The sequence below is a fragment of the Nelumbo nucifera genome, chromosome 3 (assembly GCF_055504915.1).
Source record: "Nelumbo nucifera cultivar China Antique chromosome 3, China Antique-T2T, whole genome shotgun sequence".
Classification (NCBI taxonomy): domain Eukaryota; kingdom Viridiplantae; phylum Streptophyta; class Magnoliopsida; order Proteales; family Nelumbonaceae; genus Nelumbo; species Nelumbo nucifera.
In genome coordinates, this window is record NC_142651.1 from 18,805,287 (window position 1) to 18,818,350 (window position 13,064).

The following is a 13,064-nucleotide window of genomic DNA, read 5'->3' on the forward strand; positions in this document are numbered from 1 at the left end:
GAGATATAAAGATCCCCTGTTTGGATCTAGCAACCTCAATACCCAAAAAATACCGGAGTACACCTAGGTCCTTCACCTCAAATTCTTGGTGAAGAAGCTATTTAAGAGACTCAATCTCATGGCTATCATTCCCTGTGACCACAATATCATCAACATATACTGCCAGTAGTGTCAAAGAGGACTCCACCCTCTTGATGAATAAGTATGATCTGACTGGGCCTGTACATATCCAAACTTCACAAGTGCTAGTCTGAATCTATCGAACCAAGCCCTAGGTGACTGTTTCAAACCATACAAAGCCTTGTTGAGCTGACAGACCTTCTTACCTATTTCTGCATCATAGAATCCATGGGGCAAACGCATGTAAACTTCTTCCTGCAGATCTCCATTCAGAAAGGCATTTTTCACGTCCATTTGGTATAAAGGCCAAGTGTGACTTGCTGCAAGGGACAATAGGACTCGAATAGTAGTCATCTTGGCTACCGGTGCAAATGTCTCCAAGTAATCTATGCCATAAGTCTGTGTAAACCCTCTTGCAACTAACCGAGCTTTATACCTCTCAATAGATCCATCTGCATTATGCTTCACCGTAAAAACCCATCTGCGTCCAACTGGTTTCTTTCCTTTTGGCAAATCAACTACCTCCCAGGTGTTGTTTTTCAACAGGGCATCCATCTCAACTTGCATTGCATCTTTCCATTCAGGGACGGATATGTTATGGACACACCATCCCGGCAGCGCACTACGGCGCGAGCATGGGCAACGGCACGCACAGCAACAGGCACCGCTCGGTGGCGCCGCACAACAGCACGTACCGCCCGACAGCGCGCAGCATGCACCGCCTGGCAGCACGCAGCACGCACTGCCCGGCAGTGCGCAGCACGCACCGCGCACACGACCGGCAGCGGCACCATGAGCCGCGCGCACGCACTGCGCGGCAGCGGCACCGTGCGCACGCACCCGGCAGCAGCAGCAGCAAAGCGGGGCCCACACGACAGCTCATAGGGGTGGGCCCACCCTTATCTGGACACGTCAAGCCAACTCGCCGCCAGCTTACCTTATCCCTATCTTATCCTTATCCCTTATCTTATCTTATCCCTTATCCTTGTCTTATTTTATCTTCTTAAGTAAGAGTTGTGTTACCATTAGGAGTAGGTAATTAGGAGTTTTAGTTTAAGTTGGATTACCCTAACCTGGCCGAATCCAACAAGGAATTTCCTTTTGTAATCTCCTATTTAAGGAGCTACGAATTGAAAGCATTCAGTTTTGTAGTCAAGAAAAGAGTGAGGAGAGTTCGGGTGGTCTCTTGGACAAATCACCCCAAGGGAGAGTTCGGGTGGTCTCTTGGACAAATCACCCATTCAGTTTCCGCAATAGGGTCTGCACGCAAGGGAAGACGCAAGGGAAAGCAAGGCTTTCTCACCGTGGACCGACCCATGACAAGATCCTACGCGTGGGCCCATAACAGGATAGGGCTTCTTGCACTGTTCTTGGAATAGGGATATTGGAAATGGAGCTAAGGTAGGACCTGTAGGTAGGAGATAGGCGATCATAGGATAAAAAATGGGAAATACAGTGGGCTGTGGATGTGGTACAATGTCGTTTCCCTTTACGGACTGCAATTGGAAGGTCAAGATCATCTGTAGGGGAAGTCTCTGTGGGCTCTGGGACTGTAGTATCTGGACCTGGAGCTGCAGATGAGATTGGAGCTGGTCTGGATTGCTGATGATCAGGATCAACCTGCCTGCACCGCCTGTGATAAACCCTCAACTCCTGATCCCTCTGACCACCCTCACCATTGCAGCTTTCCCTCAACTCCTGATCCCTCTGACTACCCTCACCATTGCAGCTCTCATCACCCAATGGAATAGGTAAAGGAACTGCCCCACTCTCACTGCTCTCCCCTTGAAGACAAGAACTCAAACCCCCACTCTCACCACTCTCCCCCTGAGGGGCAACCCGAGGATAATAGGGTGTCCCCTCAAAGAAAGTGACATCCATGGAGACAAACTTCCTCCCGGAGATAGGATCATAACAGCAATAACCCTTTTGAGTTTGTGCATAACCAAGGAAGATGCATTTGGAGGCTTTGGGTTCGAACTTGGAGTGATGGGGTCCGAGAAGCTGAACAAAGCAAGTACAACCGAATGTCTTAAGGGGAATAGAAAACAAGTCTTTGCGTGGATGTAGAAGGGAAAAAGGAGATCACATATCAAGAACCCTGGAAGGGACCCGATTAATAAGGTATACCGCCGTGAGGATAACATCCCCCCAGAAGCGAATAGGGACATTGGAAGTAAACATGAGGCTTCTAGCCACTTCCAAAATGTGCCTATTCTTCCTCTCGGCAACTCCATTTTGCTGAGGTGTATGAGGGCAAGAGCTCTGGTGGATAATCCCATGATGAAGAAGATAAGATGTCAATGATTTAGCAAAGTATTCCTTTGCGTTATTAGATCTGAGAACTTTGGTCTTGGCATCAAACTGGGTTAGGATCATTTGGTGAAAATTTTGGGTCAGGGAAGGTACCTCATCTCGTGAACGCATGAGATAAACCCAAGAAAAATGGGTATGGTCATCAACAAATAACAAAAAATATCTGTACCCACCCATGGAAGGGATATGATAAGGCCCCCAAACGTCAATATGCACAATATCAAAAGAATTATCACTCCTTTTATTACTCAATAAATAAGGATTTCTACAATGCTTAGCAAACTCACAAATTTCACACTGTAGCTGAGACAACTCAATAGACTCAAATAAAGTAGGAAACATACTCTATAAAGATCGAAAAGACAAATGACCTAATCGGTTATGCTTTGGCATAACCGGACTCACTCTGAGAAACAAAAGACAACTTTTCTACTGACTCTCCTTGACGGAACCGCTCCCCGAGCAGATAGATCCCATTCGTCTCACGGCCAGTCCCAATCACCTTCTGCGTCTCCAAGTCCTGAAAAACACATCGGTCAGGGAAGAAGGTTACTGAGCAGTTCATATGCTTGGTAATACTACTGACTAAAAGAAGGTTAGTATCAAGCTTAGGAACATGCAAAACAAATGATAGGGAGATAGTATCTGAAATCTTGATGTCACCCTTCCCAGAAATAGGAACCAGGGAGCCATCAGCAATAGATACCTTATCCCTACCAGAAGACAAATGGTAAGTAGTAAACAATGAAGGCAAGCTAGTCATGTGATCAGATGCACCTGAGTCTATTACCCAACAAGGTTCAGTAGTACCTGGAGCTGAGGCATGATAGGCTGAAGCTCGAGTACCTGAATGGGCGAAGGCAGATGTGACAGGGGCTGATGGAGGCTGTGGTGGCTGAGCTGAATTTCCAACCTCCTTTTCTAGCTGTATTAGGGCAGCCCGAACTGCAGCTAAGGTCTCCAAAGATGTTCCTTTTTATGCCAGATGAGGATGCTGAATCAGTGTTCATGGCTACATGAGCAGTGCCCTTCTTGTTTCTTAACTTCGCAGGAACCAAGTGGGGATACAGTTTCCAACATGTCTCTTTTGTATGTTTGGGTTCCTTACAATGTTCACATACTACATCCTTCTTGTCTTCCTTCCTGTCCTTCTCTGATTCACCCCCTGATTTGGGTGTAGCCGCTACAAAGGCTGATGTGGGTGTGTGAGGTTGCATCATAACCTTCCTTCTGGTCTCTTCACTGTGTACAAATGAGTAAGCCTGAGAGAGAGTCACACTGTCTCTAGTCAAAATCTGCTGCCTCAAAATATCATATTCTGAGTTCAGTCCTGCCAGGAACTCAAACACTTTGTTTGTTTCGATGTGCTTTCTATGGGTCTGAGCATCTTTGGGACTCTCCCACTCAAGAGTCTCTAAGTGATCAATCTCATGCCACAGGGACTTCAAGGTAGAGAAGTAGACTGACACCGGTTTCTCTCCTTGTTTAAGTGTGTTCACTTCACATTTCAATTCATATGCTCTGGCAACATTAAGGGGTTGGGAGTAAGTTTCTTTCATAACATCCCATATCTCCTTAGCTGTCTTTGCCCACAAATAATTCCGGCTAATATGAAGCTGTATAGAATTACACAGCCATGTCATAACCAAGTAGTTTCCTTGCAGCCACTTGGTATATGTCGGGTCTCCCTTGGAAGGTTCTTTCATATCTCCCAGGAGGTACCCTAATTTACCTCTTCCACCAATAGCCATCATGGCTGATTGGGCCCATTCCAAATAGTTTGATCCATCAAACTTTACGGTCGTAATCTGACCACCCATCTCAGAAATACCACCATAACTGATGTTCCCAAGGCTGCCTTTTGCCTGAATTTTAGACTCCATTTCTGTCAAGTCTCAAAACAGCACTTTAACCACCAATCACAATCAAAAACAGTATAGGCCTGATCTGTATTCTCAGTGTATGTGCACAAAACTGAAATAATTCTAATCTGAAACCAACTGGCCAACACAGCAGTAGCTGGCCGTAGATCTCTAACTCGTTAGAACTCTGAGAACAGCTTAAAAAAGAAACTGATATGCTAGGGAAAGTTAGGGTTTTTAATCAGTCCTGAAAGGAAGCAATTCAGTCGCACAGTCCAAACTGTATAGATGAGTTTGCAGTAGGGTTTTAATCAGTCCTGAAGGGAAGCAATTCAGTCACACAGTCCAAACTGTATAGATGAGCTTGCAGTAGGGTTAATAAGAAACCCTAGAATCTGATCGGACCTACCAATAAACTTAAGAGTAGCTCTAGGTAGATCACAGGGTTCAGTCAAACACTAGGGCTTGCCGCAGATCACTTTCAAACCCTAGAGTAGAGAGAAACACAGTTCGGTCCAGGGTTTGCTGTAAAACCCTAGTGAATTGAAGAGAGAAAGAACTAGAATGGTTTGGCCTTCCCCTCCAGATAGGTCCAACCTATCTTCTCTGATAGAACTTCTCTTAGAAAGTAAACAACTTACAAGGAAAAATTGTTCGCTGCCTTCTAGGGTTACCTGAACCCTAGTCTTCTCTGATCCTTCCTGACCACCAATACTTTGCAACCCTAGCAAGTTTCCAACAGCTGCTAGCACCTCTGGCGATCTCCAAGGATCAGTCTGCGAACTCCTCCTTTTCAGCTTTCAGTCCTAGGAGATTCTCATGTGGTCGGCTGGTATTAGACTCACATGAAAAACCCTAACTTGGCTCTGATACCATTTAGGTTTTCAGGACTGCTATTCAGTCTTGAACACTAAGAGATTTCAGGTTTGATGAGAAGAGAAAGTGAAGAAGAAGTAGAAGAAAGAGTGGTGAAAGAGCAGTAGAACACATATTTTGAGGAGAAGAACAGAATGTCAATATTCTGCCGCCGCCACTTTAAGTTAATATATATATGTTATGCTAGTTACATGAAAGGACATATCTGCCCTTGGTGTTTACATCATAACTGCTAACAAATAACAAACAATATAAAACTGAAACTAGGAATAACAGAATAGCAAAATGACCACAGCTGTGACTATATACATTCTACCCTACGGACAGAGTGGGACCACAGCTGTGGGGCCCACATCAATGTTCTCTACATGCATAAATATGGGTTGGCCAGCATCCTTGGAGGCCCGTATCATGGAGGCTAAAGTGTCACCTTGTGGACTAGGGGGCCGCACCCCTTGTAAATGACAAGTCTGGCCATCCTGGTGAAAATCCATTGTCATTTTGGCCCAATCACATAGAGCAAGGCCTAGGCCACGCAACCAATGAATCCCCAAAATAATATCAGCCCCCGAGAAATCCAATGGGTGGAGATCCACCACAAAATTATGGCCCTGTATGAGGATTTTTTCCTTCTTACATACACCATTACACGACATCTAACTCCCATTAGCCACATGGATTGAAAAGAGAGGAGTGGGTTGTATGGCCATACTTAGCTGCTTAGCCAAACAGCAAGTGATGACATTCAGGGTAGAGCCACTATCAATCAAAATCATCACGGTCCGACCCACCAATCTTCCTTCTACGCGCATGGACTGAAGAGAGGTGAGGCCCATGAGGGCGTGTAAGGAGATCTCGGCCCCGTCAAGTTCTGGTCCGTCTGGAATCAGTTCACAGTCATTTAAGTGCTCTGGGTCTATCTCTTCCGGCTCTTCCTCTGTCTGTAGGAGAAACACCCGCTGGACCCGGCATTTATGGCCCGGTCCAAACTTATCATCACAGTTATAACAAAGGCCTTTCTCGCGTTGGGCTTGCATCTCAGCCCATGAGAGGTTTGAAGGGCATAGTGGGCCGGGGCAATATGGGCTTCTGATGATCCCCAACCAGTTTCATGGGCTGCTGATGACCCGTGGAGGAGTCCTCAAATTCGGGTAGGTCGGTTTGCTAGCTCTACGAAGGTCGTTGATTCTTTCTTCTTGCAGGCGAGCCAATCCCACCGCAGCCATGACAGTCGCTGGACGGAGAGCCCTCACCTCCAGACGAATATCCTCTTTGAGACCTCCCACAAAACATCCTACTAAGGCTTTCTCCGGCCAGCCGTGTACCTTGGTCGCCATCCGCTCGAACTCGAGCTGGTACTCCGCTACTGTTCTAGTCTGCTTCAACTGAGTGATAAGCTCGTCGTAGTCCACGAATGCCGTCGGCCCAAAGTGGATGCACAAAGCTTCAGTGAACTCCGCCCAAGTTACCTGGGTATGATTCTGGCGACACCACTGGAGCCATAGAATCGTGTCTCCTTCTAGATGAATGGAGGCAATGGAGACACGCTGGTGTGCAGGAGTTTTGTGGTATTCGAAATATCTTTTTGCTCGGAAGATCCAGGGAATGGGATCTCCACCGGAATAGTTGGGAAAGTTGATCTTAGTGACTTTTCCGATGGGGTAATACCTTGTTCTTTGGCTACTGGAAGCAGAGGCTTCCGCTCCTGCTGGGTGACTGGTCTCGCTGGACTGTTGCTGAGAGTCGAAGCTGGAGACGACCACTTTGAGTTCCTTGAGTTCGTTCAACACCTGGTGGAATCCAACCTCAAGCTGGTCGACCCTATCATCCACGGTAGTGAAACGTGTCTGTGGCATCGTGAAGCCTGGGATTTGGATAGCCTCGCTCTGATACCAATCTGATGAGTTACCGCTCACCTCGGAAGCCCCTTCGAGGGTGGCTTAACCTTCTGAAATAGAAGATGGGGGGAAGAGAGGGGAAAGGTAGGAAGAAAATGACTCAGAGAGAGATGGAAGGGATATTCATTCACGCCACTTATTACACGATCAGGGCCTTATATAGCTGGCCTACATGTATGCAATCATGGAGAGAATATCTTCTAGTGGCAGTGTAACTAACTCTGGGTGGCTCTGCTGCGTGTCACGCTAGCCTCTCTGTCTTCTAGTGAAATGCTGTTCGGTGGTGGCCTGCTCCACTCCTATAGTTGGGTTCGGAGGGAGTGTTTGGGTCCCAACACAATCTCACCGCACTTCCTTAACATGTCATCCACTGTATGACCCTTATAAGGATCAGAGCCCTCAGTTCTTCAGCACCTCTCTCTACTTCAGAGAATATCCTGGATTTTCTTTCTTCCCATAAGGACCAGCATACCGCATCCCTCAGTCCTCTCCACATAGTCCTTCCCCTTTTCATATGCCACCTGAAAAAAGAAGGGGAAAACAGATTTTGCAAATTTTATTGGTTACCAATGTGTATTTGTTTATGACATGTAAACAGGGATTTGGTTGTCCCCATGATCACTCTAAGGATTTTCTGTTTTCTCCCAATTAAAAAAAATAAAAAAAGATCAGATGGAATGATGGGTGTGGGAGTGGGCACTGAAGATTAAAATAAATGAAAAAAAAATAAAGAAAAAGAAAACAAGGGATGTCTTGGTTGTGAATTTCTTGGTCTACACCCTCATGTGGAAAATACTTTTCACTGGAAATTGAAGGAAGGAATCTATCTATGACAGTTGGACTAACATTTTTTAATGTGGGAACATGTTTGGAAGGTAGATTAAGATAGTCATGAACCATAAGTTGTGTGGGAGGATTTGGGTGGAGATCTTACTTCTTTGTATAGATGAGTGAGTAGTTCATCTGACAGATGAAACAGGTTGCTGAATCTGCCTTTGTTCCTCTTGAAAAAATTCCCTACCCATATGCAGGTTAAACTCTAGGGTTTGTTATTTAGGCATACTGTGGTACTTGGAATTTTTAAATGCATATTGGGAGATGAATTTGGTTAAGCCTAGCATAGAACATTGCATTGACTAGTGATGGTAGATCTGGCTTACTTCATTTCAGTATGATGGTACTGAACTTTATTCTGTTTGAACCTATCAGTTTTGATTTATCATATATAAACTTCTGTAGAAACCTTTTACCTTACGTCTGGTTGGTTTCTTTTGGTTGTTACAGGTAGTACAGCAGAATACTGGAAGAGACAAGATGCTGCACAAGCCATTGCATTAGTTGGGTTCCTTTCATAACGCCAAGTATTTTGAGTGTTGATGTGTGGTGTTTAACTAAATTTCTTTTCTCTGTCTTTGGGGAACTATTGGATTTCTCTGTCATAACAATATGAGCATTTGTTTAGATGTTTCCATCTATGTTCTTAACAGGGACAAAAATTGGCATAAACTGTGTACTTGCCCATATTAAAACTGTGTGTATTTATCATTATTTGTGTCTCTGTGTTTTACTGTTTTCACTCCACATCCCCTTTTGTAGAGAGAGAGAGAGAAGCAAGGATAATTTCAAAGAGGAGAGAAGGAAAAGAAATTGTGAATGATATCAACTTTTCTTGCTTCTGTAGTTTTGTTTACTTGACTGATAATTTTATATAAAAACAAGCCCATAAGAAGCTGCAGTATTTTTCGAAGTTCTAATCATTTTGTTAACAAACTTTTTGTTGGTGGTGCTTGAAGCTAGTATGGGAAGGACTTGGGCTTGGGGGATGTGGCGCTGTAGGAAATTGGAACAGGTATGCTAAATATAACCAAGTTTTTCAGTGGAACTTTTTAAGAGGCTTTTTCTGAATAAATTATTTAATGTCAGAGAAGATGTTTGATTTTCTTCCTTTATCATTGATGTACAACTCGATTATTTTAGATATAATATTTGAAATTGCTCCTGTTTCAAGGAAAACTCAAAGAGGATTTTCTGAAACCATACAATTTTTTTTTCCCAGAAGAACATATACCTACATTCTGCTTGGGTGGTGCTGGGTGGCAGTGGTCCGGATTCTAATAATCAGGATATTTAATGTCTGGGATAGAATTTGAGACAAAAATGCACACTTTCATTTCTTTTCAGTTTTTCCTGCCTGTCTAAACATGTAGATACCTATAAGCTCTTTTTTTTCTTTCTTTCTTTTTTTAATTATTTTGGTCTAGACAAACAAATGTTTAAGGTAAAATGTTACCGTACAGTTTGGCCAATATGATTATAAGCTTCTAAAATCAAATAGTAGAACTATATGACAAGCCTCAATTGTCAGGCTATCCCATGTCCCTGTCAAGCAAATAGTTTCTATACTAGCTTCCTTTAGGTAAAGTTTAAATTTGTTATCTAAATTCTAATTTACCCCTCCCCACCCCATTTTTATTCCTTGTGTGCACGGGGGAAGTTCATACTTTAAATACTTGAGTACTTATTTTCTAATGAAGCAGGAGTAGTGACAGAAATAAAGTGCTTCTGGGAATAGGTGGTGGACATTATGCACCTAGACATATGGATGTTGTTCTGTAAGTTCTTATTCTGTTACACTTTTTCTTCTCTCCATAGTTTTTCTTGAAAATCTGATTTCTGTGCCAACTGTACCTAAAACCATTTTATTGGTCTCTAGAAGTTACTTGTGATTGGCGTGAATGTGATTGGGTACAAGTTACAACAATTGTTATTTTTTTTTATAGATTACAGCAATTATTAGTTTGATATTGGGTCCTATACTTCTGAACTCGGACACATAAGTTTTCTTTTATATTAGCATATACAAGAGGAGCCATGTTTTTTTGCATTTTATTTGAATGCTAATATTTTCTCTTTAGTTTATAATCCCTTTTCTTGGGGAAGAATAAGGACAACCTTAGGAATTTGAAGTAGGAAAGCTCGGTTTAATAGTATAATGTTATAGGGATTTCCATGCAACACATTATTACAAAAACTTGCCTTATTTATAGATAAAAAAATGATAGCTGTAGAGCTACATGTATCTCCAGCCTCTAGTTTTTTATTTCTTTTTTTTTATTTTTTGAAACCCTTTATCTAGTTTCTGGTTTGTTTTATTTGATATGCTCTCTCATCTAGATTGCCTTCTTTGCCTAGGAACCAATCCAAACAGGTTTTTTGATCCTATCCTAACAAGGAGCTTAGAGACCAAACCAGGCCTTTTTGCCTAGCACATATCTGTGCTTGTGCATGCCATGTACTCCTTTTGGGTGAGTGTGTTCCTTTCATTCTTCTGCTAATAAAGGTTCTTTTGCAAATATTTTCAGAAAAGATGGTGTTTGGGTGGGCCACCTTCTTTCTGGATATTCCTTGCCAATGGAAGATCCGGGCCAATCAAAAGTAGACACAAATGTGAAAGACATTGGTGGAACGTGGAAGCAGTCAATTAGAGTAGCATTTGAAGCCACCCAATCAGCTTTTCCAGGTGGAGAAGTTCTTGCACATCTGGATCACAAGTAAGTTATCAAGGAATAAGGATTTGACAAATGAAGGTTGATTATTTTATCATAATCAGCCCAAAAATATCTTAATGGCATATTCATTCCAATAATGTACAGTCAGTGCGTAATCGTTCCCATGTGACTAAGGTCCCCAAGTCAAGGGTGCAGATACAATTATATAGTTGTTAGAAGTTCAATTCAAGATGCATAAATTCCTGACTAGAGATTGGGGCAAAGGATATATGGAATTAAGATAAAATAATGGAAAGGGAAGATATCAGTAAAGAAGCTGTCCATTCTGTATCTGGTACCCATAAAAGTAGCATATCCATAGCTACATGCTTTCAGTTGTCTTGCCTGACAAATTCTTCAGGCATCATATTTTAGTGCTTGACTTGGTTATTTTTGGTAAGTTGGACCTTACTTGGTTGCCTTTAATGTGTAATGTTACACAGTAAAATGGTCAGCTTTTGTTCCTTTGCTGTTTGCTTGGAAGAAGAAAAAAAATGTGCAAAATCTTTCTCCTTCTCACCCTATGTTATGAACAGAATAAAAATGAACTTAAGGCTGCTGCTACCATGCTTTTAATGTTGGTCAGAGGTGTCCTAGAAGCTCTTGGAATTGTGAAGGAGTAACTGTTCAGATGGGTGTACAACCAGATAGAAAAATGTGGTGATGGGTGAAAATTGCTGGAAAGAATAGTATATTCTCTGAAATTTGCACATACATTGTTTCAGGTCAATGTTGCAGATGACAAATCTAAGGGACAATATTGCTGCTCTAGCTGCATAGAACCTAGAGGAATGCTAGCCACACAGGTTGGTCAAAACCATATTTGAATATGGTGCTTTTCTTGAAGACCAGGGATCCCATGCATCATGTGGGACTCAGTCTGTTATAAGTTTTTCTTTCAAACACTGGGTTCCTCATGAAGCATGAGATTTATGGTGATCTAGATACCATGTTTAAAGATGGTTTAACCAACCATTATCACATGGGGGAGGAAAGGAATCAACGGACCTTTCATGGGAAAGAAAGAAATAAGGGTGTAATCATTGAACTGATTTCTATAAGGGTGATCCATTGGGTTAAAACTTTGCAAAGTTTTGAAAATTATTCAGGAGACATCATCAGGAAGTGAAAAGAAGTGGCTTGGTCAGCTCCAAGAAAGAATGTATCCCACCCAATTTGGTCCCCTCCAGTTTCAGGTTTCACTAAACTAAACTTTGGTGGTAGTAGTGAAGGAAATCTAGGTCTGTCGGATATAGGGGGAGCCTTCAGGGATGATGAAGGTCGGATTATTGCATTGTATTCTGGTTCTATTGGATGGGGGGACTCTCTTAGAGCTGAAATATTGGCTGTCTTGGAAGGGTTAAAAAGAGCTCAAGAGTTAAATATCAGAAAATTGATAGTGGAAGGTGACTCTAAGTTGGCTATAAATTGGTTGATGAAGGATACTTCTAGTCTGTGGAAGTTTCTGAATGAAAAAAAGAAAGTTAGACATCTCATCCAAAATATGGAAGTCAAGTTTCAATGGTTAAAGAGGTGCGCCAACTCCTTGGCAGATTCATTGGCCAAACAAGGGGTGGGAATAGTTAATTTCTTCGGGGCAACATTGTAATCTGAATTGCTTTCTTGGGAGGGCTAAGAATTTTTACCCCTCCTTTTGTACCTTTTCTATTATTATCTTTTAATAAAAGTTTCTGTTATTTATCAAAAAAAAAAAAAACCATTATCACACGGGAGCCTAAATGCATTTGAAAAGTAATGCTAACTGAATTGTTTCGTTGCTAATTGGCTATTAAACTTCTAATTTTTTGCATTTTATTGGATTATGTTTCAATGTTCATTTAGGGTCAAAGAGCATATTATGTATACCAATTATAACTGCCTGTAGCTATTTAGTTACACACATGTGCACATTCAGACACAGGGAGTGGTTCATGGATGTTCACATGTGCATCATTTTATAGAACCACTTGGTCCTCAGATTCATGTCTGACAGTCTGAATTTGTTTTTAGCTTTTTTCTTTTTTTTTTTTAATCTGTTTGGTATTAGCTTGGACTACCTGAATTTCATACACGGAAGCAAGTCAGTAACCAGGCTTTTGTTTTAATTTTTATTGCAGGAGTTTTAAGGGCTGGCAGAAAAGTGCTATTATGGGTTTCCTTGCTAAACAGAATATTCGTGTTGGCAAACCAGAAGACTTCTGATTATCTTTTGAGCGTTACTGATGATTGACTGCTGCTTATCATATTCTGCTATTTAATTATTTTGGGGTGGATGGAGGTGAAATGCACTTATCCAAGTTAATTGCAGTTATAATTTTTTACTTCGTAAAATATTTTTTAGTCTTGTAGGAGGGCACACTGCCTATGTTATAGTTTTCTTTCCAGAGAGATTCTTATGTACCAAATTTTGAGTTGCAGAGAAATCTACACATTATATTTCATTA

General features: G+C 42.1%; 1 protein-coding gene across 4 annotated transcripts in view; it reads left to right on the forward strand.

Moving 5' to 3' along the window:
- Positions 1-13,064, forward strand: part of LOC104599910 (D-aminoacyl-tRNA deacylase-like) — a 28,910-nt gene extending 15,846 nt beyond the window's left edge. The window contains exons 5-9 of one of the 4 annotated variants that reach the window (XM_010262662.3): positions 8,357-8,409; positions 8,866-8,921; positions 9,607-9,684; positions 10,435-10,623; positions 12,738-13,064. In XM_010262662.3, the coding sequence (XP_010260964.1) occupies positions 8,357-8,409; positions 8,866-8,921; positions 9,607-9,684; positions 10,435-10,623; positions 12,738-12,822 (461 nt within the window). In that variant the 3' untranslated portion in view covers positions 12,823-13,064. The remainder of the gene's footprint in view (positions 1-8,356; positions 8,410-8,865; positions 8,922-9,606; positions 9,685-10,434; positions 10,624-12,737) is intronic. The other 3 variants (XM_010262668.3, XM_010262675.3, XM_019198409.2) reach the window with 3 other exon arrangements.